Source organism: Elephas maximus, chromosome 22, assembly GCF_024166365.1.
Source record: "Elephas maximus indicus isolate mEleMax1 chromosome 22, mEleMax1 primary haplotype, whole genome shotgun sequence".
Taxonomy (NCBI): Eukaryota; Metazoa; Chordata; class Mammalia; order Proboscidea; family Elephantidae; genus Elephas; species Elephas maximus.
This window is the reverse complement of record NC_064840.1, coordinates 71,722,459-71,749,944: the sequence shown is the minus strand read 5'-3', so window position 1 is coordinate 71,749,944 and position 27,486 is coordinate 71,722,459. Positions and strand designations below refer to the sequence as shown.

The 27,486-nt window shown below is 43.6% G+C and overlaps 1 protein-coding gene across 2 annotated transcripts in view; it reads right to left on the bottom strand.

Annotated features, from left to right (window-relative positions):
• Positions 1-1,063: 1,063 nt before the first annotated feature.
• Positions 1,064-27,486, bottom strand: part of MFHAS1 (multifunctional ROCO family signaling regulator 1) — a 115,928-nt gene continuing 89,505 nt past the window's right edge. The window contains exons 2-4 of one of the 2 annotated variants that reach the window (XR_007514994.1): positions 21,752-21,878; positions 14,578-14,688; positions 1,064-7,567 (exon numbers count right to left, since the gene is read on the bottom strand). Coding sequence is in view for 1 of the 2 variants with exons in the window: in XM_049866864.1 (XP_049722821.1) it covers positions 7,534-7,567; positions 21,752-21,878 (161 nt within the window). In the remaining variant the exon portion in view is untranslated. The remainder of the gene's footprint in view (positions 7,568-14,577; positions 14,689-21,751; positions 21,879-27,486) is intronic. The other variant, XM_049866864.1, reaches the window with a different exon arrangement.

Genomic DNA, 27,486 nt, shown 5'->3' with positions numbered 1-27,486 from the left:
TAGTAGATTTCCTTGAATGAAAGTTTCTCTGTTCACTGTATGCCCTTAGGACAATTTCCCGAGCCTTTATTTAAGTAATTTCACAAATTGTTTTATTGGAGAGAATTTCCACTGAGCTCCCTTCTCGACCATTCTGGAGGTCCAACTCACGTTGCCTGTTTGCCGGGGAATTATTACGCAAACCCCTTGACACCACTGGGCATGTGGCATGTACCCAAGTTCATTTCATGCCATGATTTCTCACACGCTGAGTGACCACTAGACAGATCCAAGCAATTTGTTCTGTTCCGTGTGTAGCAAATCGGTTTGCTTTTGTTTGTGATGACTGACACAAGTAGGCTCACTTTCCCAGTCTGGCTCCCGTGAAGCCTTCAGAGAAAAAGCGTTATAAGGACGCCTTCAACATTAATATTTTCACAATCAAATAAATTTTCCCATTTAAACATCAGACTTGTATTTATATGAGAAGTCTCTAAACAAAAAACAAAACTATACCCGTTGCCATCGAGTTGATTCCGACTTATAGCGACCCTATAGGACAGAGTAGAACTGCCCCATAGAGTTTCCAAGGAGCACCTGGTGGATTCCAACCGCAGACCTTTTGGTTAACAGCCATAGCACTCAACTACTACACCACCAGGGTGTCCTATGAGAAGCCGCTGGCAACACCAAAACAACATGAATGCGGGAGAACTGATTTTAAATTTCAAACTTGAGAAATGTTGATTTTCAGATAAATAAGAATTCCACAACCTACCAATAAATTTTTCTGGTGGGAATTTTAAAACTGGGGGCTGTAATCTAAAAAGCTTTTGGGGTCCCTTCAGACTCACCCAGGCAAATGGCCTGGTCTCTCTGGGTTGCATGAGATGAGAGATTCCCAGATTCTGTCCCTCCATTGTCACCCAGAAGTTCACAAACCGTTTTCATCATTTTTGCCACATCATCACCATTTTGTCTTTGTACCACTTGCTATATTATTCACTTAATATTTTTATTTCTAATACATTTCTAAGTGTTTCCTTGTAGAATGTATTTTTTATTTTTTTTTGTGAAAATATACACACAAAAGACATACCATTTCAACAATTTCTACATATACAATTCAGTGACATTGATTCCACTCTTTAAGTCGTGTTACCTACCATTCTTACTATCCTTTTCCATTCATTCCACCACCATTTACATAAACTCACTGCTTCCTGGGTTTCTCATCTACCTTTAGAGTTGCTGTTGTCAAATTCATCCCACATAGACACATCTCTGAAAGAGCACAATGCTCCAGGCAGACAAGCTTTACTCATTCAGCTGAACTATTGTTTGGTTCAAAGAAGACATCAGGGGATAGTTTTTTTTTTTTTTTTTAATTGTACTTTGGATGGACGTTTACCAAACTAGGTTCTCATTAAACAATTAATACGCATATTGTTTTGTGACATTGGTTGCCAACCACACAACATGTCAACGCTCTCCCCTTCTCGACCTTGGGTTCCCCATTACCAGCTTTTCTGTCCCCTCCTGCCTTCTCATCCTTGTCCCTGGGCTGGTGTGCTCCTTTAGTCTCATTTTGTTTTATGGGCCTGTCTAATCTTTGGCTGAAGGGTGAACCTTAGGAGTGACTTCATTACTGAGCTAAAAGGGTGTCTGAGGGCCATACTTTGGGTTTCTCCAGTCTCTGTCAGGCCAGTAAGTGTGGACTTTTTTTTTTTTTCTTTTTGTGAGTTAGAATTTTGTTCTACATTTTTCTCCAGCTCTGTCTGGGACCCTCTATTGTGATCCCTGTCAGAGCAGTTGGTGGTAGACTCAGTCTGGTGGAGGGTCCATTAGTCATCTGGACCAATCTTTCTCTTGTGTCTTGGTTTTCTTCATTCTCCCTTGTTCCAGATACGGTGAGACTAGTGGAGTTATCTTAGATGGCCGCTCACAAGCTTTTTAAGACCAGTGGATAGTTTGGGTTTGAGGTTTAAGGTTTAAAGATTATCTCAGGGCAATAGTTTTGGGGATTCATTCCACCTGAATGGCTCCAGCAAGTCTGGATTCCATTGAGAATTTGAAATTTTGTTCCACATTTATTTTCAAACTTAATCACTGGTGGCAATAACCAATTGCTGGTATCACATGCTATAAACAGAAGGTAACTAAAAAATAAATTCGATGAAAACAAAAATTGTTAAAATTCTTGCTAGATGCTGTTAAAGGCTCTGAGCTTGAGGCCTGACTTCACTGTAAAAAAGAGAATCATGCAAATAAATGGAATAAGATCAGCTGTATTTGCTTAGAGCTTCCCAGTGCTAGGCACTGCCATGAACACCTTGCATACAGACTCTCATTTAATATTCACAACAACTGAATGAAGAAGGTGGTTTCCCTCTTTTCATGCATGAGGAAACTGAGGCACCAGGTAAACAGATGGCAGAGCCAGGATTCAAACGGAGGCAGTCTGGAGGCAGTGATCTTGACCCTCACACCACCCTGCCTCCTACTAACATAAAAAGCCTCTGAAGAGAAGTCAATCTGTCACTTGATGCTGTCTGCCTCATGTAAGATCACCTTGGGTTGCATTGGTGGTACGTGTCCCATGCTCTGGAAACACAGGTCCCAGGTGATTCTTGGGAAAGGCTTCTGCCCTCCAGCATACATGGAAATGCTGCATGTTCTGTTTCCCTTCTGGAGACTCTCAGTCTATAGCAGCTCTGTCTTAGTCATCTAGTGCTGCCAGAACAGAAATACCACAAGTGGATGGCTTTAACAACAGACATTTATTCTCTCACAGTCTACTAGGCTACAAGTCTGAATTCAGGGTACCAGCTCCAGGGGAAGGCTATCTCTCTCTGTCGGCTTTGGGGAAGGTCCTTGTCATCAATCTTCCCCTGGTTGAGGAGCTTCTCAGCACAGGAACCCTGGGTCCAAAGGATGTGCTCCCTCGTCCCTCATTCTTAGTGGTATGAGGTCCCTCTCTTCTCATCTTGCTTCCTTTTTTTTTATATCTCCAAAGAGATCGACTCAAGATACAACCTAATCCTGTAGATTGAGTCCTGCCTCATAAATATAACTACCTCTAATCCTGCCTCAGTAACATCACAGAGGTTAGGACTTACAACACATAGGAAAATCACATCAGATCACAAAATGGTGGACAACCACACAATTCTGGGAATCATTGCCTAGCCGAGTTGATACACATCTTTGGGGGACACAATTCAATCCATAACAGGTACCACACATTCAAAGGTTAATAAGATCTGGAGCCTACTTTCAAAAAGCTCACACTTAAGTGGGGGAAATAACCTTGGAAGGGAACCATATATGTGATGAATAACACACTTCTGATTGTTAACTCTGCCACCAGCTTATCTATGTGACCTGCTCAACAAGCTTAAAGAACTCTGAGCTTCCTGATACAGAAAAACTCGGCCCAAATTTATGATTTATGCTTACTGTGCTCCCTTCAAAAGGAGGGCCGGGCGGTGGCCTTCACTGACTGCAAGCACCTTGCTTTACGTGGACAGAGCTGTAAGAGAAAGCCACTTTGCGTGGAACATACCTCTTCCTTCACACCTCTTCTAGAAGCTCTGAACACATGGTTTCAACTTTTCCATTGTCAAAACCAAAACCAAACCTCTTGCCATTGAGTCAATTCCAACTCATAGCAATCCTATAGGACAGAGTAGAACTCCCCCATAGGGTTTCCAAGGAGTGGCTGGTGGATTCGAACTGCCCACCTTTTGGTTAGCAGCCGAACACTTAACCACTGTGCCACCAGGGCTCCTCTATTGTCAAAAGCATGTTTAAATGCTGAGCACCCAAGCAAATACCTCAGAATGGCTCCACCTCCCTTCTCAGGAGTCTGATAACAAGACCCTCTCTCGGTCTGAGGTGCTACAGGGCTGGGCTTGCCTGGTCCTGGTTCTTCCCCCAGAGGCTGCTCCCTCTGTATGAAGCAACCATGATCTTTTCATTTCCTTATCTTCTCATCTGGAATCCCTGGGTGTGCAAAAGGTTAACTCAGTTGGCTGCTAACTGAAAGGCTGGAGGTTACAGGAACCTCGAAAGAAAGGTCTGGTGATCTGCTTCTGAAAAATTGGCCATGGAAAAACCTTACAGAGGACAGTTCTACTCTGTCATGTGGGGTCGCTATGAGTCGAAATCAACCTCACAGCATCGAACAACAATAACAATGCCACAGTGGTTCAAGCATTTAGCTGCTAATCAAGAGGCTGGCACTTTGAACCCACACAGTGACTCGGCGGGAGAAAGACCTGGTGATCCGCTTCCAGTCACAGCCTAGAAAGCCCTATGGGGCAGTTCGACTCTGTCACATCGGGTTGCTATGAGTCGGAGCGATTCGAAGGCACCCAACGACAAGAGAACATCCCAGGAAGTATTTACATGGTGGTAGCGATGACTTCTGCTAAAAGCCCTTGAAAGAAAGGAACTTTCAAATCCATCATAAATTCATGTGCTTTGGCTTAAGAATACAGTAGAAAAACGAGAAAAGGATATGGCTTAAGTGACAGAACAGATACTCAAGACCTGAATCCCCAGCCTGCAACAGGCATTTCAGGAAGGACTCTTCAGTTTTCCTCCCGTGGATGCAATCCTGAAGTACAGCAAGCTATCACCACGCACCTCCCAGAGCTATTCTCAAAAGTGACTTAAGAACTAAAAATACAAAGTTATTCCTTGAATAAAAAAAAGAACAATAACTAAATATAACTGCTTAACCATTTCCTTGTATTTTTATTGAACTTTTTTTTTTTTTTTTTAATTTTTAAAAATTTCTGCCCAGTTAACGACAATGAAATGGGAAATCACAATTACAATTCACAAACTGTGGCACGAAGAATAACACACACCTCATCAGGAATTACACCAAACCCTTTCCTTTTTATTCATTCAAAAGAGAGTTCAACGCACAAGTGGCAAATCTGAGCACTGTCATCTTTTTTTTTTTTTTTTTCTTAGAAGGGGCAAAAACATTTATTCTGGCAGCGCTTTTACAATTCCAGGAAGTGGTTTTGATACCACAAATTGCATGAATAGAAACCATAACAAACTCAGAGGGCACTGGTTTGAGAGGCAAGGGACGACCTGACTGGAAAAAATTCCTCTTGTGCTTAGTGAACTGCCTGGCAGCCTTGGCTGGCTGCTGAGTCTTCCCACGTGTTGAAAGACAACATGGAATTTCCTGCATAGACGGTGAGCATTCCTGCAGAGCAGAGTGCTTTCGTATAGCCAACCCTTCCCCCACCGGGAAGCAAGTTCCCAAACTTTTTCTGGAGCATCTTGTGGTCACATGACCCTCTATCACACTGACCTTTCACCAAAACACACGCGACACCAAGGTTTCTTACGCTGCTTCTCTAGGGTTCAGATGATAGCACACACCACCACTTGTCAACAAATAGCAGATATTAAGAATGTGGGCATTTCTGTTCACTCCAATATCAAACACTTTGCAGGGTATGTCACCCAAGGGAGTATTTTTTTTTTATTATTCACTATGGTCCCCTGGGAAGCTAGCCCTAAGTCACACCTATAAGAGGCTTTTCAAAAGACTGGTCAAAGCTGGTTAACGTGACAGTTTAGGTACCGGCTCATGCCAATTAAAAAAAAAAATTTTTTTTTTTTTGCCCAACAATTCAACGGTCCATAAAGCAATTACATGTTACCATTCAGATTACACTTCCACACACACACAGACAACTGTGACCAAACAAAAACAAAAAACAAAATAATTAACCAGATTCGTCTCTTGACTATATTCTAAAAGAAAATGAAAGCTAAAACTTGAGGCACCGCGTTCAAGTATTAAAAAATGCAAAAGCTGCCTGATTACGTGATTTTATGATCATAAGAAATCATACTATCAGTTTCATTGGAGGCTCTGGAGTCCGTGACGTTCACTCCGGGGGCATAAAATAGTCTACAAAAACTGATTCGTGATATTTTGCAGCGTGGCCATGTGTGTGTTATTTCTTTCAAAAATGTGTTGAGGCTTTGTATACTGTGGCATTCAAAGAGTCAATACTTTATAAAAGAAGTAAGAGATTAACACCAGCTGACTCACTTTTCTAGTTTTACGTTAGTGAGAAACAGTTTTACACGTTTTCCGATCAACACACAGAGGCGGCAGGTATAAACAGTCCTTTACACTCTTCAGAAGACTGTGATGCTATCACAGCCTATGCTGTTTGGCCCCATTTAGGAGTAGGATAGAGAGCAATTTATTCCATTTGCTTTTAAAGTTTTACTGCGTGGTCACCTGAAAACAAGGGTTTTGTTAGTTCTTGGCAACAGACCATCCAATCAGGGGCTCTGTGTTTATAAAAAACCAATGTAGGATTCTGTTCTCCAATTAGAAAACTCGGTATCTTAATATCTGATCCCCAGATATGGAAGACTTTCAAAGTGCTCTGCTAAATTTCAACAATGTTCTAGGAAAAAAAAAGGTACTTATTAGCAGAGCTCTTTGCATGTGTTACTCAGAACAGCTGACTCCTGATTATCTTAAGCTCTGGAATGACAGGTTTTCCATGGAATTGCTGTCCCCTCTGGATCCTCCTCTGGAGAATTCTAACATCAGGCCTCTGCTACTGAACGGAGGCTCCAGACCATCACGTACCACCACTTGGTGACAACCCACGGCTGTACACAAAACCTGGGCAATGAACAGTTCTGCCAGGCCCAAGCCATATGTGGGGAAAGAAAAGGAAAAATCCTGCTGCCCTGTCCAGGGATTTAGAGGCAGGGACCTGTAATTAAAAGAAGGGGAGGGGATAGCGCCTAAAATGCTTACTGAAGATTCTTGCTGACAGGTTCTTGGCAATCTCTGTGAACGAACATTTAGCCATGGATTCGTGGGCTAATAGTTTTTTTTTTTTTTTTCTAAGAAAAAGGAATAAAGAAATAAAAACAAAAAAAAAGTATGCTAAAATAAGAAATCAGCCTCATCTTGGCACAGTTCTCATGCAGAATATTGCACCCCAGTGTTAACTAACGCTAGAAGCTTCAAACTGTATAAATTTAAATGTATTTGCATATTATAAAAATAAAGATAAACATATACATATCTTACACGAGCTACGGAACAGCAATGAACGTCGGTTGATCCTTCTTTCACATTAACAGAACTGAAATCTCAATGCTCGAAACGCTGTCGCCTGGACTGCAACTATGGCTTATATGTGCGTGGAAAACAAAATCCCTGAGAAGCCATTAGACCTTTTTTTTTTTTTCCTTTTCTTTTCTTCAAGTAGCGCTCTCCTTGGAGGACCACAGTTCTGAGGTTCCGGGTGTAAAACATCTGCTCCACATTCTCTCCCACCCTTGCCCTCTCTGCCCCCTCCTCACCACCTCCCCGCTTCTTCAACAAGCCAGGGCTTTGCTCTCTCCTCTGAAAGCACCCTGAACGCTTATTCGCTGGAGGTCAGAGGCACCCTCGGGTGTGCGGAGGGCTGGCCAGGTACACAAGATGGTCCAGGTGAGTTCCGGTATTCTCTTCTCTCCACGGAAATTCCACAGCCACAAGAGTCACTGGTTTCTGTGCTTTTCGCCAACGTTCTTCCTATATGGGGAGGTGGGAAGAACGGAAAGAAATGACAAAAGTAACTAAGGAAGATATTCTCAATCATAAAAAAGAAAGCAATAATACAAGTCTATTTATTTATTTAGCACAGATTTTCATTTCTTCTCTAGAATTCCTCATGAAAAGGTAGACAGACGTCAGACTACTGATGTCCCCCCAAAAGAAAGCGTCTACTCGGTAGAAAATTAAGCAAACATTTCTGCTGGTGATGTTGAACTCAGTTCAGATATAAAGAGGGAACCACACTAATTGGCTATGCCACTTATTCTACCATAATTTCAGAGCTTAACTACTTTTCTAATTAAGAACCTGAAACTCCAAACAAAGAACTACTCCTTTCAATAAACCCACATGGGCACATACCAAATAACACTCTAAGTGTAGGAATATGCACTAAAAGGGGAGAATGGATGTCTATCTGGACTAAGATGTTGTTGCCGTTAGGTGCTGTCGAGTCGATTCTGACTCATAGTGACGCTACGTACAACAGAACGAAATGCTGCCTGATTCTGCGCCACCCTCACAATTGTTGCTGTGTTTGAGTCTATTGTTGCAGCCACTGTGTCAATCCATCCTGTTGAAGGTATTCCTCTTTTTCACTGACCCTCTATTTTACCAGGGACTGGTCTCTCCTGACAATATGTTCAAAGTACATGAAATGAAGTCTCACCATCCTCCCTTCTAAGAAGCATTCTGGTTATACTTCTTCCAAGACAGATTTGTTTGTTCTTTCGGCAGTCCATGGTATATTCAATACTCTTGGCCAACACCATAATTTGAAGGTGTCAATTCTTCTTCAGTCTTCCTTATTCATTGTCCAGCTTTCACATGCATATGAGAAGACTGAAAATACCATGGCTTGGGTCAGGAGCACCTTAGTCCTTCAAGTGACATCTTTGCTTTTTGAACACTTTACAGAGATGTTTTGCAAATTTGCTCAATGCAATGTGTCATTTGATTTCTTGACCGCTGCTTTTATGGGTGTTGGTTGTGGGTCCAAGTAAAATAAAATCCTTGACAACTTCAGTCTTTTCTCCATTTATCATGATGTTGCTTATTGATTCAGTTGTGAGAATTTTTATTTTATGTTGAGGTGTAATCCACAGTGGAGTCTGTAGTCTGATCTTCACCAGTAAGTGCTTCAAGTCCTCATTTTCAGCAAGCAAGGTTGTGTCATCTGTATATCGCAGGTTGTTAATAAGTCTTCCTCCAATCCTGATGCTGTGTTCTTCTTCATATAGTCCACCTTCTCAGATTATTTCCTCAGCATACAGACCGAATAAGTATGGTGAAAGGATACAAGCCCGACACACACCCTTCCTGATTTTAAACCACGCAGTATCCTTTGTTCTGTTTGAACAACTGTCTCTTAGTCTATACACAAGTTCCTCAGGAGCACAATCAAGTGTTCTGGAATTCCCATTCTTCGCAATGTTATCCATAATCTCTTAGGATTCACACAGTTGAACGCCTCTGCGTAGTCAAAGGGGGACTGGTGGTACAGTGGTTACACTCTCAGCTGCAAACAGGAAGGTCAGTGGTTTGAACCCACAAGCCACCCTGCAGGGGAAAGACACGGTAGTCTGCTTCTGTAAAGACTACAGTCTTGGAAACCCTATAGGGCAGTTCCACTCTGTCTTATAGGGTCGCTATAAGTTGGAATCAACTCGACGGCAACGAGTTTTATCTGGACTAAAATAAAGGCAGCGATTTCACTTAAAGTTTTATAAACAGGGTCATCAAACTAAAATCTAGAGGTGGGGGAATATAAAATAATGTCTGCATCCTGAGCTACTTAAATCAAGTGCAAGCAACATTCAGTGGCAGACAAAATGGTTAGAGGAGAAAGTGTGAAAGGTCCCCATCCCTTATTTCAGCTTTCCTACAATGACATGTGACGTGATGTTTTAAAAGTGCTTTGAACATTTAATAAAACATACAGTGGAAGGAAAGGAGAAAGGGGTTATGAGCTGCTGTCCTCACCCTATCTCTCCTAAGGCAGCTTGATCTCTTGGAAACTGATAATTCCATAAGAATCAGCCCGGGGCTCGTTGGCACATAATAGTAATAACCACCTCACCAACATGAAGCACCTTCCTTTTCCTAAGACCATACTGCATGCTGGGAACTGTGCCATTCATTGTGGTGCGTTTTGTGATTAATCCTCAACTCAAACCAACCCCGCCAGCTAAGCCCTTTCTTACTGTGCATTTTACAAAGAAGTAAGTGAAGGTCCCAAGAGATTAATAACTTCTGAAATAGTGTGTACGAATGAGTGGCAGAACCAGGGCTTTAACGGGGGTTATCTGACTCCCAAGCAGGCCTGACAGCTATCACAGAGTTGGACTATCTTGGGTCCTAGGGATAGTTTCGCATTTCTATGGCACTCAGCCATGAGGACTTTTTAAAGACCTTTTAATATACTAAACTTATGGGCACAGAAAGTTTTGAAAGTGGCCTCCAATTCAAGTTATAATAATAATAAATCTAGCTGTAAAGAGGATAGCAGTGTAAAATTTCATGTCTGAACCAAGCAGTTAATTCTGGTGTGCGAGTTTTGATCAGTGTGGGAGATGTGCTATGTAAATGTTTTCCTCACTGAATCTAATGAACCTTCAGGAATAGGGAAACGTCTGGCTGTTTGCTCCCCTGAGACAGAGGAAGACTGAGCGTAGGCCCGACCAGAGTCAGAAATGCAGGAATACCTCATCAAGGGCCCCTAGAGGGGATATCCCACTGTTCGAGGGAGAAAAAGGAAAACCAGTTTGCACATTTTCCCACGTAGATGGTAATTCTCATATTTGGTCTCTTACGGAAAGGAAATAGCCATCAAATCTCCAAACTGCCCCACCTCTCACTGCTTCTCCATCTCATTAAACTCCTCCTCATCCTTCAAGAACCACTTCAAATGCTACTTCCTGGAGCCTCTCCTGATTTTTCCTGGTAGAATTCTTTCTTCTCTGTGCCCACAGGACTCTGTTCATACAATTATCATGGCAGGTATCAGCTTTTAATTGCAACTAGACACAAGGTTGTCTGGTTATTTCCTTGATTCCCATTCTCCCCAAGGAGGCTGCTGGATTCTTTAGGGCAGTGTCTGTCTCATTTGTTTCTGTATCACCTACACCTGACACAGTGTCCCCCAAAAACCAAAAACCCACTGCTGTCAAGTAGATTCCAACTCTGAGCAACCCTACAGGACAGAGCGGAACTGCCCTATAGGGTTTCCAAGGCTGTAAATCTTTACAGAAGAAGACTGCCACGTCTTTCTCCTGTGGAGCTGCTCGTGGTTCAAATCGTCCAGTTTTCAGGTAGCAGCCGAGTGCTTAACCACTGCATCACCAGGGCTCCTGACACAATGCCCAAAAGAGGGCAAATACTCAACAAAGACCTGTTGAACGAATGATGAATATGATGTGATAAAGTCAGGGTAAAAATTTGCCAAGATACTAGAGATCATTACTACAATGGAGGTATTAAAAATTACTAAAGAAATATGAAGGAAAGAGAGACTGATTACAGTTAAAAAGAGCTGGGAATAGTTTCACGAAGGAGTTTGCACAAGGCTTTGGCCAAGACCACGCAAGTAGTTAAAAGTTGTGGTAGTCTACCAGATAAATCACGCAAGTAGTTAAAAGTTGTGGTAGTCTACCAGATAAATCACGTGTCTTGGGTTTTGACAAGTAAAACCTAGCAAAGCAAAATTTCACAAGAAGAAGGCCCACAAAGGTGAGGTGTCAGGAAGTGATGTTAGAATGAACGAGGAACCACTGAAACAACTGACAACGTTTAGAGGAGCAAGAGATTTGAGAAGAAATCAGAGGCATCTTCACATATCTGAAGGGCTATCAAAATGAAAGATGGGACTTATTCTGGGAGGTGCCTCAGAGACAGATGGAGAGAAGTTACGAGGAAGTATTAGAAAAGTTTTTTTTTTATTTAAAGCTGTTACTATAGGAACTGGGCCACCCCTATGAGTCAGCGGGGCCCCTGGGTGGTGCAAACAGCTTGCGCTACGCTACTAACCTAAAGGTCGGTGGTTCAAACCCACTCAGCAGAACTTCAGAAGAGAGGCCTGGCGATCTGCTTCCGTAAAGATCACAGCCAAGAAAACCCTCTCGGGCAGTTCTACTCTGTCACACGTGGGTTTACCATGAGTCAGAATCAACTTGAAGCCAACTGGTTTGGTTTTGGTTTTTTGTTTGTATGAGTTGGTGAGTCCTGAAATGCTCAAACAGTTATTCGACAGGCATTTCTCGATGGCTAGACGCTGAGAACTCAGAAGCAAAATGGGACACTGGACCTTTACCAGGTAGAAGAGAAGGCACGTCACCTCGTGCAGGACTGAGAACCAGCCAGGGGCACAGTATGGCTGTCCACACAGCAGAAGGCACAGTGACGGAGTGTCACACCCTGTCAGGAGAGGAGTTTGGGTCTGACTGAGAAGGCTTCTGAGTCCTGCTGAGGATTCTGAACGTCAGCCTTTAACTGCCAGGAAGCCATTCAGACTTCTAAACACGAAGAGATATGACTGAGCCTGACGTTGAAAGGCAAAACTAGTCTGAAGCGCAAAAAGACTAGAGAGTAGGAAGCCAGTTAAGACTCAGTCTCAGGAATCTTGGCAGAGCCAGACGGGGCTAGAAGAAAGCACAGGGCTGAAGAGAAGGTTATACAGCCAAATTCACTCATGCCAAGACACACCGATAAGAGGGGATAACAGGTCTCCATGAAAGCTACGTATGGGGAAGACCAGCAAGGAAGGCTTGAAGCTGACAAGACACCTGGCTTGAGCTGATGGGAGGACACTAAGCCATTGTGGGAGACAGGAAACTGACTGACGAAAAGCTTTGGGTGAGGATGTTTTGCACCAGTTTTGCAGGACACGCAAGGGAGCTCCAGGTAGGATGTTGGAAACGGAGGTCTGGAGTAAGGGAGAGGTCAGCCTGGGGGCTCAGACCTGGAATCCTCCTGGGCGTAGAGCCTGTCCTTCCTGGGATGCAACAAAGAAATCATCATTCAAGGTATTGGAAGGTTTAGGCTGAAACTGAAGCCACAGCATGGGGGAGAGAGAGCGTTCGCCATGGAGCGGCACGGTGCCCCAGGCCACAGCGCAGACTTCAGGCCCAGCCGTGTGGCTCATGAACAGTGTGACTGTCAGTAAATGGGTCATCTGCCCACGTGACTTACAGGGTGTTACTCAAAGCCCAAACCCACTGCCATCGAGCAAATTCTGACTCATAGCAACCCTACAGAACAGAGTAGAACTGCCCCATAGGGTTTCCCAAGGAACACCTGGTGGATTCGAACTGCCAAACTTTTGGTTAGCAGCTGTAGCTCTTAACCACTACATCACCAGGGTTTCCTACAGGGGTAAGGAGGCTCAGATGAGTCGGAGGGTTTTGCTCTGAGGAGTTTATCCAGGTACTGTAGGCACTTGTGACTATGATATGACAGAAATGATACCACCCATCTCTCCTTATTCTATGACAACAGGGCTGTTTGCTGATGTTTACTGAATACCTATAGACGGCCTTACCGACAGACCTCCTTGTACTCCACCTTGACCCTTTCATGGCTGTAAGGGGGAAGGTGAGCCAACATTCTTACCTATCTATCCAGCATATATGTTTCCCTTCCTTGGGCAAGTACCTCAATAACTTAAACAATGCCAGGTAAGTCAGGAGGGTGGATTTTACTCTCAGAGAAAAAAGAAAAAAAAAATTTCATAATCTTCATATGCCATCCACAGCCCTGGTGGTGCACTGGCTAAAGCACTCAACTGCTAACCAAAAGGTTGGCAGTTTAAAACCACCAGTGGCTCCGTGGAAGAAAGACGTGGCAGTCTGCTTCAGTAAAGATTTATAGCCTTGGAAACCCTATGGGGTCACTACGAGTCGGAACTGACTCGACGGCAGTGGGTTTGGTAATGTTTTTGGATATGCATCCGCAGTGCACACCGCTGATGTTCCTAACAGCCGTAACAGCAGCTGAGTTTACTGAGAGCGGTGGAGGTTCAGTGATGCTTCAGTGGTCGACTTCTTGCCGTCCACGCAGTGAGCCTGGTTCAATTCCCGGCCAACGCACCCTGTCTGTAGCCACCACCCAGCTGTCAGAGGAGGCTTGCGTGTTGCTATGACAATGAAAGGTTTCAGCAGGGCTTCCAGCCTAAGCGGTACTAGAAAGAAAAGCCTGGCAATCCACTTCTGAAAACCAGCCAAGAAAGCCCTTTGGATCACAACGGCCCAATAGGGGGCTGGCGCAGGACTGGGCGGTGTTTCGTTCCAATCGTGCATGGGGGTGCCATGAGTTGGGGGCCAACTCCAGGGCAGTGAACAACAAGGTTATTGAGCAATTTTTTTGTGTGTGTTAAAAATTACGCTAAATGCTTCACCTACAATTATCTAACTACTCGCAGCAGCCCCATGAGATGAGCACCCCTATCATCTGCATTTTGCGGGTGTCCACAGTCACAGCACTAATAAACAGTAAAGATTCACACTCAGGAAGCGTTAACTCCAGGGCCATCAAACTGCCTCCAGAAAATAAATACAAACACTGCTTTTAAAAAAGCGACATGCTATGTTCAACTTGAGCTTTTCCTGATACAATATTTCTGCAAAATATTACCGTAAACCAATTTTTAAAAATTATTTTTTTTTCCAATAACGGAGAAAAAGATTACTGACATGTGCAATATCACAGTAAGTTAAACACAACAATCATGCCACTTCTTCATTCCTAATTCCCAAACGTGAGCTGATTCTGAATAAATAAATGTTATCTTAACGATCTGCTGCTTTATAGGTCCCCTTCATCCCCAAACTCCCCCCTCTTTTTTTTTTTGGTGGGGGCCTAAACTCTCCAAGGAGCCCTAGTGGTGCAGTAGTTAAGAGCTCGGGTGCTAACCAAAAGGCCAGCAGTTCGAATCCACCAGCCGCTCCAGAGGGCCTCACCTATGCGGAAACCCTCTCTGCTTCCCAGAGACTTACCCTTAAAAACTGGTGCTCCTAAAGTCACAGATGGGATACAGTAAAAATGATGGCATAGGGGAAAGAAGCACTATCTTTTCCACTTAATTGTCCAAGAAAGAGTGGAGATACCTAAGCAGAGAGGGAACAAATTCCAGTATCAATGGGGCTGATGGGAGACGAGATAATTTAAGATAATTTAAGCCTGCGAACATAGCAAGCAATGAGCTGTCTCACTCCCAGCAAACAGCAGAACAAATCAACGCAAATCAATGAGATACACCATGGGGAGCCTCCCCACTTGGCCTTCTGTCCTTCTGAAATCCCATCCCCACCCTCCACGCTTTCTGTGGTCAGAGAGAAATTCTCCGATAGGACAAAACCAAATTCTTCGTGCTTCACTGCTTTGTTTTGTTTCGTTTTGTTTTTAACAAGTCCATACTAACTACTCTGAGTTAGACATACTTTGCCTGCTTATTTGTTGAGACAAAGGCCACAGGGTCTTCAACCTACTTTTTTTAAAAAGGCGGTTTCAATTGGTCTTACATATCTCTATGTCGTAACAATGTAACTGCCAAAAATACCATGTAAAATAATCACTGTACTTTTGAGAATACTTACAAACAGCGAGTAACTGAATTTAACTGGAATCCCGTTTGAATCGGAGGAAACCCTGGTGGTGTAGTGGTTAAGAGCTACAACTGCTAACCACCGGGAACTCCTTGGAAACTCTGTGGGGCAGTTCTACTCTGTCCTATAGGGTCGCTATGAGTCGAACCCTACAGTACTATACATAGGCAATAATCCAAGTTTTTAAAAGGTAGTTCTGAAAATGTCTTTCCCTCTATTATTACTCTGTAGAAAAGGAGAAAGCTTGCCCAACACTTTTCAAACCAGCCCATTTTTTGCTGACTGTAGCACATGGGACTGACTCCCTTTTCTTTCATCCCTGACAGCTTTCTCCATTCCACATACAGTGGTACATGTAGACATGATACCACCACCACAAGAGACACACCAACATCGGCAAATAAAAGTGATCTATCGCCAGTTCCTGTAGGTTCAAGGGTGAATCCATTAAAAGAAACCACATGGAAGACTGGATTGCAGGCGGTATGCCTCAAAGTAAAACATGTTCCTGTCCTAGCCTGTTGACGTCTCTCCAACTTTTAAATGAAAATCAGTAGATGAACTGGGCTGTCTGGCAGTATATCCCGGGCACAGAGTTTAATTGGTAGGGGAAAGGGTTAGTCTAAACCTCTTTAGGAAAGATAAGGTAAACATTCTGCATAAGAAAAAAAAACACCTAAAAATCACATGTGGCCAGCAAGCTGCCATTTGCCTAAAGCGGCTCAGGCTCCCTTCGAATTAGCATATTTTAAGTGTTTCAACCTCAGCTGCAACTGGACGGAGACAGAGGTTCACAAACAAAACACCAAAAAACAAGTATCCTCTACTCTCTCCTTACTTTTCTCACTGAAAAAATCATTTGTTCCTTAAGACTCCTCATGCCCAAGGCTCAGCATCCCTTTAATGTCTATGGGTCAATTATGCTGCCATGAAGGGTCAGTGGTAGAATTCTCGCCTTCCGTGCAGGAGACATGGGTTCAAGTCCCAGGAAATGCACCTGCCGCACAGCTATCACCAGTCTGTCTGTGGAGGTTTGCGCGTTGCTTGATGCTGAACAGGTTTCAGTCAAACACCACGTGTTCATAAGAACTTCTTTAAAACTCAGAAATCTGTTCAATACCAACACACCAGATAGCAAAATCGTCCCTGGAAGTGACACTAAAAATGTTTGCTGATGGCATAGACCAAGGTGTTGTATTAGACACAAGTGACTGAAAAAGGGCACGAGGTTTCTTTCTGAAGTGATAAAGATGTTCTAAAATTAGACTGCGGTAATGGTGGCACAGTTGCCCTGCTGGCGCAGTAGTTAAGGGCTCGGCTGCTAACCAAAAGGTCAGCAGTTCGAATTCACCAGCCACTCCTTGGAAATTCTATGGGGCAGCTCTACTCTGTCCTATAGGCTCACTATGAGTCAGAATCCACTTGACGGCAACGGTTTGTTTTTTTTTTTTAAATGGTCGCACAACTCTGTAAATATACCAATAACCACTGCATAGACATAGTTTATGACATGTGAATTGAAACTCAATAAAGTTTTTAAAATGGTATCATTTCCTTTTCTCAAGGAAGTCACAATTTTTCGGAGCAGCCCAGGCAAATGTGCTCTCGGATGAATTTTCATCTCATCCGAAAGGCAAGTTCAAAGCCAATATCCTTGAAAATCAGCCTGGGATATCCAAACTATGAAAATGACTCACATTTCTTTTTTTTGTTTTTTGGCTTTAACAAAGAGAAATTTATTTTCTCACAGTCTAGTGGATTACAAGTCCAAAGTCAGGGCGCTGGCTCCAGGGGAAGGCTTTCTCTCTCTGTTGGCTCTGGAGGGAGACTCCTTGTCCTCAAATCTCCCCTGGTTGAGGAGCTCCTCAGGTGCAGGGACCCCGGGTCCAGAGGATGTGCTCTGCTCTTGGTGCTGCTTTCTTGGTGGTATGAGGTCCCCCTAAAATGATTCACATTTCTATCTGGTAATCAGTAAAGAGGACAGGAAGTCACCCAGCTCCTAAGTTCTTCCCTGGAGGTGAGGGGCCCAGGGAAGCACGTCGGTCAGGTCGTGGAACCTCTTCCAAATGGAATGCTGGGAGAGATCTTAATTACCAACCACTGAGACAAGTTATAAAAGTAATCACATTAAAAAAAACACACACACACTAAATACTCCTTTTTCTCTGTCTTTCTTACCCAATGGGGGAATTAAGCACCTAGAATTTTTTAAAAACAAGAAATAGGAAAGCCTGGAAATCATAAGGAAGGTCCGATCAAAACCCAGTCACGGTTGTTGTTTTTTCTTAATGAACCGTATTACAGCACATTATTTTATGCACGGTCAAGGGGAGGTGGTTAAATGAGGGGTCTCAGGAATTTAACCTAGAAAGGAGAGGAACAAAGAAGAGCTTGAAATGACTCTTTAGAAACCACCATAAGACTGAAGTCAATGACGTCAGGGTAGGGAGATATTCTGGTTTACCTGGGACAGTCCTGGCTCCCGCCTGGTGACCCCACACAATTGTCACCAGCTCTCCTGTCACTCTCAGCTGTGTTCTGATCTGAATAATGAATGACATGTTCACCCTACCTGGTGGAAGATGCACTGTGCTGAGTCTGACTGCCAGGCAACACGCATCAGCTTTGCCTTGGTGCTGCCAATTGATACTGACCAGAGAGAGGTCCTCTAGCCAAGGATAAGACCCACTGACCAGGGAGCCCACCCTTAAAGCCATAGAGGGATCGGAGGGACTAGAGTGTCCAGGAAAATTCACATTAGAATCACCTGGGGACGTTTGTTTTTTCTTAAAGACTCATGCCTCCCTCCCCTGGGAAATTCTTATGTGTATACCTGAGTAATAGAGCCTCATCTGGTCCATCCAACTATGTTTTACATAGTTGATATTTTACGTAGGGCTGACAGTGAAGGGAAGGATCCTTCTACGGTGACCTGCATGAGTTAACTTGGCTGGAGCGGCAGAGCCAGTACAACAGCCCTCTTCTCCCAATTTCTAGTGCTTGCTTGGAGCCAAGTCTGAATTTCAGGCTCACATCCAAGCTGTGCTGATATAACAGCCACCTCCTTTGACAGCTTTCCTCATCAAGTCCCCCGATCTCCCAATGCCAATACAGTGTCCACCCACTTGTGAACCAGGCCTTCTCTGGGCCCAGGCTGCCTTTATGTTTGTTTTGCTTTCACAGATGCTACATGAGCTGTGCATGTGTGAGGGGGGACGTGAAACTGGGCAGCACGAACAGAGGCTTCAAATGTCAGCGTCCTGTTACGGACTGAATCATGTCCCCCCAAAATGTGTGTCAGCTTGTCTAGGCCGTGATTCCCAGTATCATGTGGTTGTCCATCATTTTCTGATCTGATGTGATCACGCTTTGTGTGATAAATTCTAACCTCTGTGATGTTAATGGAGGAGCCTTGGTGGTGCAGTGGTTACAGTGACTGCTAATCGAAAGGTCGGGGGTTTGAAACCACTAGCTGCTCCAAGGGAGAAAGATGTGGCAGCCTGCTTCCACAGAGATTTACAGCCTTGGAAACCTTATGGGGTTGCTATGAGTCCAAATGGAGTCGAAGGCATTGGGTTATGATGTTAATAAGGCAAGATTAGAGGCAATTATGTTAATAAGGACTCAACCTACAAGAAGAGGTTGTATCTTGAGTCAGTCTCTTTTGAGATATAAAAGAGAGAACTGAACAGAAAAAAGGACCTCATTACCACGAAGCAAGAAGAACCAGGAACAGAGCACATCTTTTGGACCCAGGGTCTCTGCGCTGAGAAGCTCCTAGACCAGGGAAATACTGATGACAAGGACCTGCCCCCAGAGCCGACAGAGAGAAAGCCTTCCCCTGGAGCTGGCCCCCTAAATTTGGACTTCTAGCCTCCTAAACTGTGAGAGAATAAACTTCTGTTTGTTAAAGCCATCTCCCACCTGTGGTATTTCTGCTCTGGCTGCACTCAATAGCAAAGACAGGTACTTTTATATAAGTGGTCACACAAAGAAGAATGTAGCCTCCATACTAAAAAGTGGCCATTTCCAAGAAAAGTCTTGCTAGGAATGAGAAATGTTCCTATTTAGAAAACATTTCTTCATTTACAGCTAAGAATTACACCCCAAACCTACCATCCATTTTATGAGTCACTTTCTTGAACTATTTTAAAAGGAAACTATTCAGATGATGTCTTAATCATCTAGTGCTGCTATAACTAAGGGGCGCCTGACCCAAGCCATGGTATTTTCAATCGCATCATATGCATGTGAAAGCTGGAAAACGAATAAGGAAGACCAAAGAAGAATTGACGCCTTTGAATTGTGGCGTTGGCGAAGAATATTGAATATACCATGGACTGCCAAAAGAACTAACAAATCTGTCTTTGAAGAAGTACAGCCACAATGCTCCTTAGAAGCAAGGATGGCGAGACTGCATCTTACATACTTTGGACATGTTGTCAGGAGGGATCAGTCCCTGCAGAAGGACATCACACTTGGCAAAGTACAGGTTCAGCGGAAAAGAGGAAGACCCTCAACGAGGTGGATTGACACAGTGGCTGCAACAATGGCTCAAGCATAACAGTGACTGTAAGGATGGCGCAGGACCAGGCAGTGTTTCCTTCTGTTGTGTGTAGGGTCGCTATGAGTCGGAACCAACTGGACTGCACCTAACAACACCTTAAAAGGAAACTATTTGGATGATGTCTTAGTCATTTAGTGCTGCTATAACACAAATACCACAAGTGGATGGCCTTAACAAACAGAAGTTATTTTCTCACAGTTCCATCTATAACAGATGGCTGGGTCAAGACTAGTTTGATCCCTGATGGCATTCCTTCCAGCATCTAGATGGTCATCTGCAACACGCCTCTGGTTACCCAACTTTAAAGCTACTTGTTCACTTAGGTTCAGTCAATTGCAAGAGAGAGAAGCTGAAAAGGTTGGCATAAATGGGGTCTTTCTGTGACAATACAAAAAGCCTGTGGGAAAACACTGATAAAGCTGGATACCACTGTGGTGTCTTGTGCAAGTGGGTATTACAACTCCTACCTCCATGCCCCCCTTAAATGGCACGTGGCTATGGCAAAACAACAGGCTAACGTCTCTTCTGGCTGAGGAGAATCTACAACAATGCAAAGCGGATTGAACAACTCTTTCCCTCTGTTCCTTATCCTGCTGTCTCTATAATATCCCCCATCCTCACCCTAGGGCTATCTGAAAGAAAAGACGCCAACGTACACAAATTCAAAAAACGCAAAAGCTCTGCTGTTGAACATGTTCAGGACCAGGGATGTTGTAGTTAATACAAAGTTACCATGCAATCCTAGTTTAACAATTAAGAAGCATTTCAAGATTTCGCAGTGTCTGAAGGTCATAAAACAAAGCAAAACCCATTGCCGTCAAGCTGATTCTGACTCACAGCGACCCTATAGGACAGAGTAGAACTGCCCCATAGGGTTTCCAAAGAGCAGCTGGTGGATTCAAACTGCTGACCTTTTGGTTAGCAGCCAAGCTCTTAACCACTGCGCCACCAGGGCTCCCTGAGGGTCATATTAGTGATAAATTTTATTATGCGCATGTGAGCTAAAATAGCATTTTGAGTAGGCGAGCACCAGATAAGGGTTCCCCTTGGGTGTTCAGTGACATTTTCCAGCCATGATGGATGATGGATGCTCAGCCTGAAGAGTCACTCAGTGTGGATAAAAGGGGCATCACACTTCTGCTGCAGCTGCCCATGAATGAGATGCCACCGTGGCCCCTCTCTCTGCAGAGGGCACCCCAAAGGAGGAGAGCCGACACTGCAGGGCGGAGCCATGAGCTCCTAGGGCACGGAGGTCCCTGGAACGCAGCCAAATAGCAGATTTCCCAAGAGGAAAGGACACATCACGGCTCTCCAGTGCAAACTGTGCAAACTCCCTGTAAGAAGTCTGTAAGTGAAAACAGAACTTCAACAGGAAGAAAAATGAAAACTTGCTGCTTAACTTTATCTGGTTTGCTTATGTCACCCAGATAACCAGATCTGCTCCCAAGAAGGTCTGTGGCTGTTACTTTTTAAGGTTTGAGGTTAAAAGTTATTTCATCTCAGGTGAAAAGTAGCCTGCTTGGAGTCTTCCCAAAAAACCAAAAACCCACTGCCTTCGAGTCGATTTTGACTCATAGCGACCTCTTAGAACCCAAATGGGAGGAGTTGCCTAGAATACTAAGCTAACATTCTATCCAAAAATTAGTTTGCATGTGTATATTCTCTGTTCATTTTGGGGGAAAGTGGTGGCAAACTGCACAGCCCCTGAAGATCACGAACGACCAGAGAATCAGGGTACCCAAGCAAAAATCATCCTATTTATAGTGACAGAATTAAGACTGCCCATCAAAACACGCTCTGATTTTTATCACTAAGAGTAAAACATAAGTGAAAAATCACAAAAAGAGAAAAGTTCCTATTTTGCTGTTGATGACGCCCAGATAACTAGGTCTGCCCCGAGGACTTCTCGAAGTTTGTTGAGATGCAGTTTTGTTATCGCGTCTTCCAGGCTAGGGTCAGGAGCGAGGGCCGGGGGCCAGTGTGGATGTTGCCACTTACTTGGAACAGGGGCTGATCACAGTCGGTGTGGGTGGGTAAACCAAGGCAACATTCACTCGCTCGCTGCCATTCTTGGGGCAAATGATCTCTGCCACTCCTTCAGGTCTGGGCTGACTCAGCAGCTCTCCTGCAGAGGGAGAGAGAAAATGTATCAATAAGATGTGGCTTAAAAGTAGGCACATCTTAGAGTGAAAGACAGGGCTTGGGGGTAGGGGAAGGGGGAGAAGGGTAGGTAGTGAGGATGCAAAGGGTCTACAGAGAATGGCGTAGAGAACAAATGTGTTACCAAGGATAACTGAATTGGCTCTGCTCCCACTGCCTGAATTCTCACCTGCGTCACCATGGAGAGCGGTCTAACGCTCATGGCACAAAGGCAATGGCTCCAGACAAAGACATCCTCCGCCCCCATCCTCCTCACCTTCCTTTTCAGATTGACTCTGGGGAGCTTTATCTAGACGTCGACAATTGAGCCAGGGTCTCTAGAGCCCAATGAAGCCAGGACTGCCAATGAGGTGTTCATAATTAGGATCGGGGACAGATGGGAGTCGGGCAGACTGGAGCAGCCTGTCCACAAAGCCCTGCATAAATGACTTGGAGATGCAGCAGGCTAAAGGTGCTCCCAAGGTAAAGAGCCTGAGAATAGCCCAGCTCTGTCCTGGCCAGGTATGTGTGCGCAGTTTAAAGGGCCAACACCATATTACCTTACAAGCAGTGCGGTCTAGTAATAACAGAAAATTAACTTAATGGATTACTGTAACATCTAAAGGAAATCTGTGTATTCTGCACACGCCAGATTTGTTCTCTCCATTGAGATTATAAGTCCTTAAGAGCAGCAAGGACTTCCGTTTCTTAGCTTCCTTCCCTTGGACCACTAAACCCAGTGGGTACCTTGCCCTTTCCCTCTTCTCCTGGCCATCTCTGTGCTCTCGCTCAGCAAGCACTCAATCAATGGCTTCTCAGCTGATGATGGTATACCTTATTGCCTAAATTCCCTTAATAAAACGGAGAAAGTAAACCAAACCAAGGATATAAAAGGTATGTCAACTGGGGAAAAACACTGCTGGAATTAAAATTTCAATGCTATGGCAGCCATCACTTCTATTACAGATTTGAAATGCTGGAGACCCTGAAGACTATGTGAACATATAATAAAAATCTTTTGGCTCAGAATGACATATTTCTAAATGCCTCACCATAAGTAGAACTCACACTGATGGAGGCTACCTGTGTATGGGCACTGAGCTGAAAGCTTTAGATGTATATCTCATTTAATCTTTACCATCACTCTATAAGGGTCTGTCCTCAGTCTACAAACCAGGAAGCTAATGCTCAGAGAGGTTGTGTGATGAGCTCAAAGTCAAAACTCAGCAAGTGGCAGACTGAGGATGTGAATTTGGGAACCCATCTTCAGGGCCTTTCCCTTCATCACCTCCCACAAAGCAGAAACTGCGTCCTCATGCCAGAACACTGTCTTGCTAGAGAAGCAATATAAAAACACTATTTTTAAACAATGAACTAAGCACTGACATATTTATACTTTTACGAAAGACGTTTCCTGATGCGAACATTTTATGTGCTTTTGCACAATAAGAACTAGATATGATTCGAATTCCTTAACCAGTCTAGTGCAAACACCAAACCACTGCAAAAGTTAACAGCATCCTCAGCTTGTATACCTGGGCCTCAAGACTGTACTCCAACACCAGTGAGAAAAGGATCTCACAATACAAAAACGAGTTTAAAAAATGTAAACATTACATGTTTTCAAAGTAATAACATGAACCAAAGTAATAGAATGTTAGAGCTAGAATGAAGCCTGGAGAGCATCCAGTCCAAACATCACTTAATATATCAGAAGCTCTCTAAGTCCAATAAACAGCTATGCACCTTGAAGCCAACCAAGCCACCATGTAGGCTGCAGTGAAAGGGTGCTCTGAGCACCCCTGTTCTGTAAACAACCCTGGTCCCAGGCTACTCCCACCTAGCTTGTCACCTTATATTCTCAATTCCCACTCTCTGACCTCAGATTATCCCCAAGGCTTGAATACCAACTGGGCTTCTCTGGTTTCCTCGAGAACTTTCTCCTGGCTGGAGCTTTGCAAAGGCCTCAGCTCTACTTGTTTTCAGCTGCCTGGGTACGCAGGAGAACACCTGCAGAGGCCAGGCCCTTGCCCCTGGCACCAGCCGGCACTGTTGGCTTTCCTGCTGGGTGTGCTGCAGATTGGAGTGAGGAGAAAATCCATTTTCCAGAGTGTTTGAAATAATTTGCCACAGATTATTAAGCATTAGTTATGAGTTCCTATTTAACCAAGAGTCTGCCCCCACAGACTCCCAACGTCATCAGAGCCAGGCAACTAGTTTTGTTTGGGTCCTATCCCTAAGCAGTGTTGCCAGTCAAAGAAACAGATTGCAAAGGTTGAAAGGACAAGAAGTTTCATGCAAGGGGAAACTGAGGCATAGAGAGATTAAGTAATTTGCCAAGAGCCGATGAAAACCCTATGGGTCACAACTGATCAGTGGGGAAGGCGCAGAACCAGGCAGCATTTTGTTCTGTTGTACACAGGGTCACCATGCGTCAGAGCTAATAAAAAGGAGCATCCGGTAAGTTCTTGAGAAATGGTAGCTATTTTTATAGTAATAAGGTTTTTTAAAAGCCTCGTCTTCCAAATACTTAAAGAATTGATACAGGTAAGATTAGCACCCAGAGTCTCTATGGCAAAGCAATACAGAAGATTAGATCATCAATTATCAAATGCAAAATATCACTTCATCAGAAATTTGAAAATATCAAATGGAAAAAAAGATTTTCTTACACATCTATCATCACTAGCAAAAATAAATAAAAGAGGTAAACCTCAAAGTTGGTGGGAGCTATAAAAAAACTATGTTTACAAAGAGAACACTGGCAATTCATTAAGGAGAAATATACTTTTGACCTAGTATATTTCCATTTCCAGGAACTCGTTTAAAGGAAGTAGGCCTTTCTCTCCAGCAAAAACTACACAATGATTGCTAATAGCAGCACTATTTGTAAAACAGTGAAAACCTGGTAACCCTCTCAAGTATCCAACCAAAACCAAACCAAACCCAGTGCCATCGAGTCCGACTCATAGCAACCCTATAGGACAGAGCAGAACTGCCCCATAGAGTTTCCAAGGAGCACCTCGTGGATTCGAACTGCTAACCCTTTGGTTAGCAGCCATAGCACTTAACCACTATGCCACCAGGGTTTCCCTCAAGTATCCAGCAATAGGGAAATGGCTAAAAACTGACTTATCACCAAGATGGAATCATCTGTAGATATTTAAAATGATGAGGTTAACATCTCTATGTGGAAATGTGAAAGTAATTAGAAACATAAGCTAACAAACAACAGTCCTGAGGTTACTTATCTATTTAATTTTAGGTTTGAGTTGATAACACAATGACTAAAGTATGCTTCCCACTGAAGGAGTTGCCAGGTTTCAACGCTGATGCTTCCTCCTCTGCTGGAGATTTCCTATTCATGCCTGTTTTACAATGTAATACGTCCTTCCGAAGATGCCGAGATCTGGGCTGATGAACAGAACACAGATTTACTGAAGCTGTATTACACAGTCCCTTTGTGCCCGTTTTGGAAACCCTGGTGGCGTAGTGGTTAAGAGCTACGGCTGCTAACTAAAAGGTCGGCAGTTCAAATCCACCAGCCACTCCTTGGAAACTCTGTGGGGCAGCTCTACTCTGTCCCACAGGGTCGCTGTAAGTCAGAATTAACTCAACGGCAATGGGTTTGTTTTCGGTTTTGTGCCCGTTAAAGTTATGAAAAACTGTTCTTAATTACTCTGGCTCAAGAGTTCTACCATTAAAATGCTAGCAACTTCTTGTTTGTTGTTAGTTATTTGCCATCCAGTTGATTATGACTCATGGTGACCCCATGTGTGCAAAGCAGAACTGCTCCGTAGCATTTCCAAGGTGGTGGCCTTTTGGAAGGAGATCGCCAGGCCTGTCTTCCGAGGTGCCTGTGGGTTGGTCCTTTTGGCTAGCAGAGGAGCGCTTAAATATTTGCAGCACCCAGGACCACAGCAAACTCTTTAATATCTGTTTTGGATTTTTCCCCCTCCCTTTGGAAGAACAGAACACCCAGTTTTATTACATTATTTTTTTAATCAAAAGAAGACAAATGAAACAAACATCTTTTTCTGACAATCATTTACCAGAATTTTCAAATATTGAGCACATTATGCCAAAATACTAAAATTTATATTTGCAATCCAAACTGAAATATTAAAAGCCCAAAGTATTTTTTCAATGCAAATAAGTCAGTTCCTGATCCAGAAAAGTCCTACATTATAAGCATTTCTCAAAACAGCAAACACAGTCTAGAAATTAAAACTATTTTAAAATAAACAATTACAGAAGGGCTTTTCTAGATGTCTTCGGGCCTCTTTCAGCTTTAATATTTAAAATCCATACTCCCCCAGCAAAGCCTTTCTTGCTTTCTTTTAATAACATGTAAATCTGGATGTCGCTGCAATAACTGCCTCTTCCCCAGGCCTCCTCGGGGCAAAGGTAGCACCAAACCAAAACCTAAACCAAACCCATTGCCGTCAAGTCAATTCCAAGTAGAACTCCCCCACAGGGTTTCCAAGGAGCAGTTGGTGGATTTGAACTGCCAACTTTTTGGTTAGCAGCCGAGTTCTTAACCACTACACCACCAGGGCTCCAAAGGTAGCAGCATCTGAAAGTAATGAGCAGGCAGACTCGGCACTTTGCAAGTCCACAAAGTAGCAGAGACAGCAAAGACTGGAGAGCTACGTGCTCACCTTTACATGGAAGAGAAGAGCCAGACAGAGATAAAGGACACCTTAACTGTCTTAAAGCACAGCACAGAAAGTATAAGGAGTATGCTCTGAATAATGGAGCGTTCAGCTGAAGAACGTGTCACTGCAAGTACTTTAAGTGTTAGAAAAGGTGGCAGAAAAGATCTCTCAAAATCTGTCATTTCAACCGTCTGCAGCCTGGGCTGCCCTTTCTCTGGCCGGGGCGTTTCCCCTGGTGTGAGGACCATAGCGCACGGCTCGGGCTCCTGGGGATGCCGATGCTCAGAAGAAATAAATAGGCTGGGTTGTATTTTTGGTAATGTTGATTAAAACAAAAAAAGCCATTTTGTGAAGTGATGTGGGTCTCCGTCCTTTGATTATGAATTACAACTTCTGCTTTTCAGAAGAGAAAGTGATGCCCAGGAAATAACATAGAAAGTCTGCGAGAAGAGCAGAAAGACTTAGGTTTTCAGACCCCAAACCCAGGACTGTGCCCATCTCTAGCAGTCACCTTTTTCACAGAATTAAAAAAAAACTGCAAACTATGGAAGCATTCCCTTTCACAATCTTTAACAACTTGTCTTCAACTGTCATTTTAGCCAACGGGAATAAATGTACAGTTTTCAAAATAAGTTTTAAAACCAAAAGATGCAGATTATAAAATGTCACTTAAGGGTATTTGCTATCATACTAAAGGTAAAGTTTAAAAGTAAAATGAAAATGCATTGAAATTAATATAGTTTCAAAATTGATCTTGAGAATTTTACCATAGCCTTTGAGAAAACCACCTGCCGTCAATACTGACTCACGGCGACCCCATGTGTGTCAGAGTAGAACTGTGCCTCATAGGGTTTCCAATGGCTGATTTTGGGGGGAAGATCACTAGGTCTTTCTTCTGAGGTGCCTCTAAATGAACTTGAACCACCAACCTTTTGG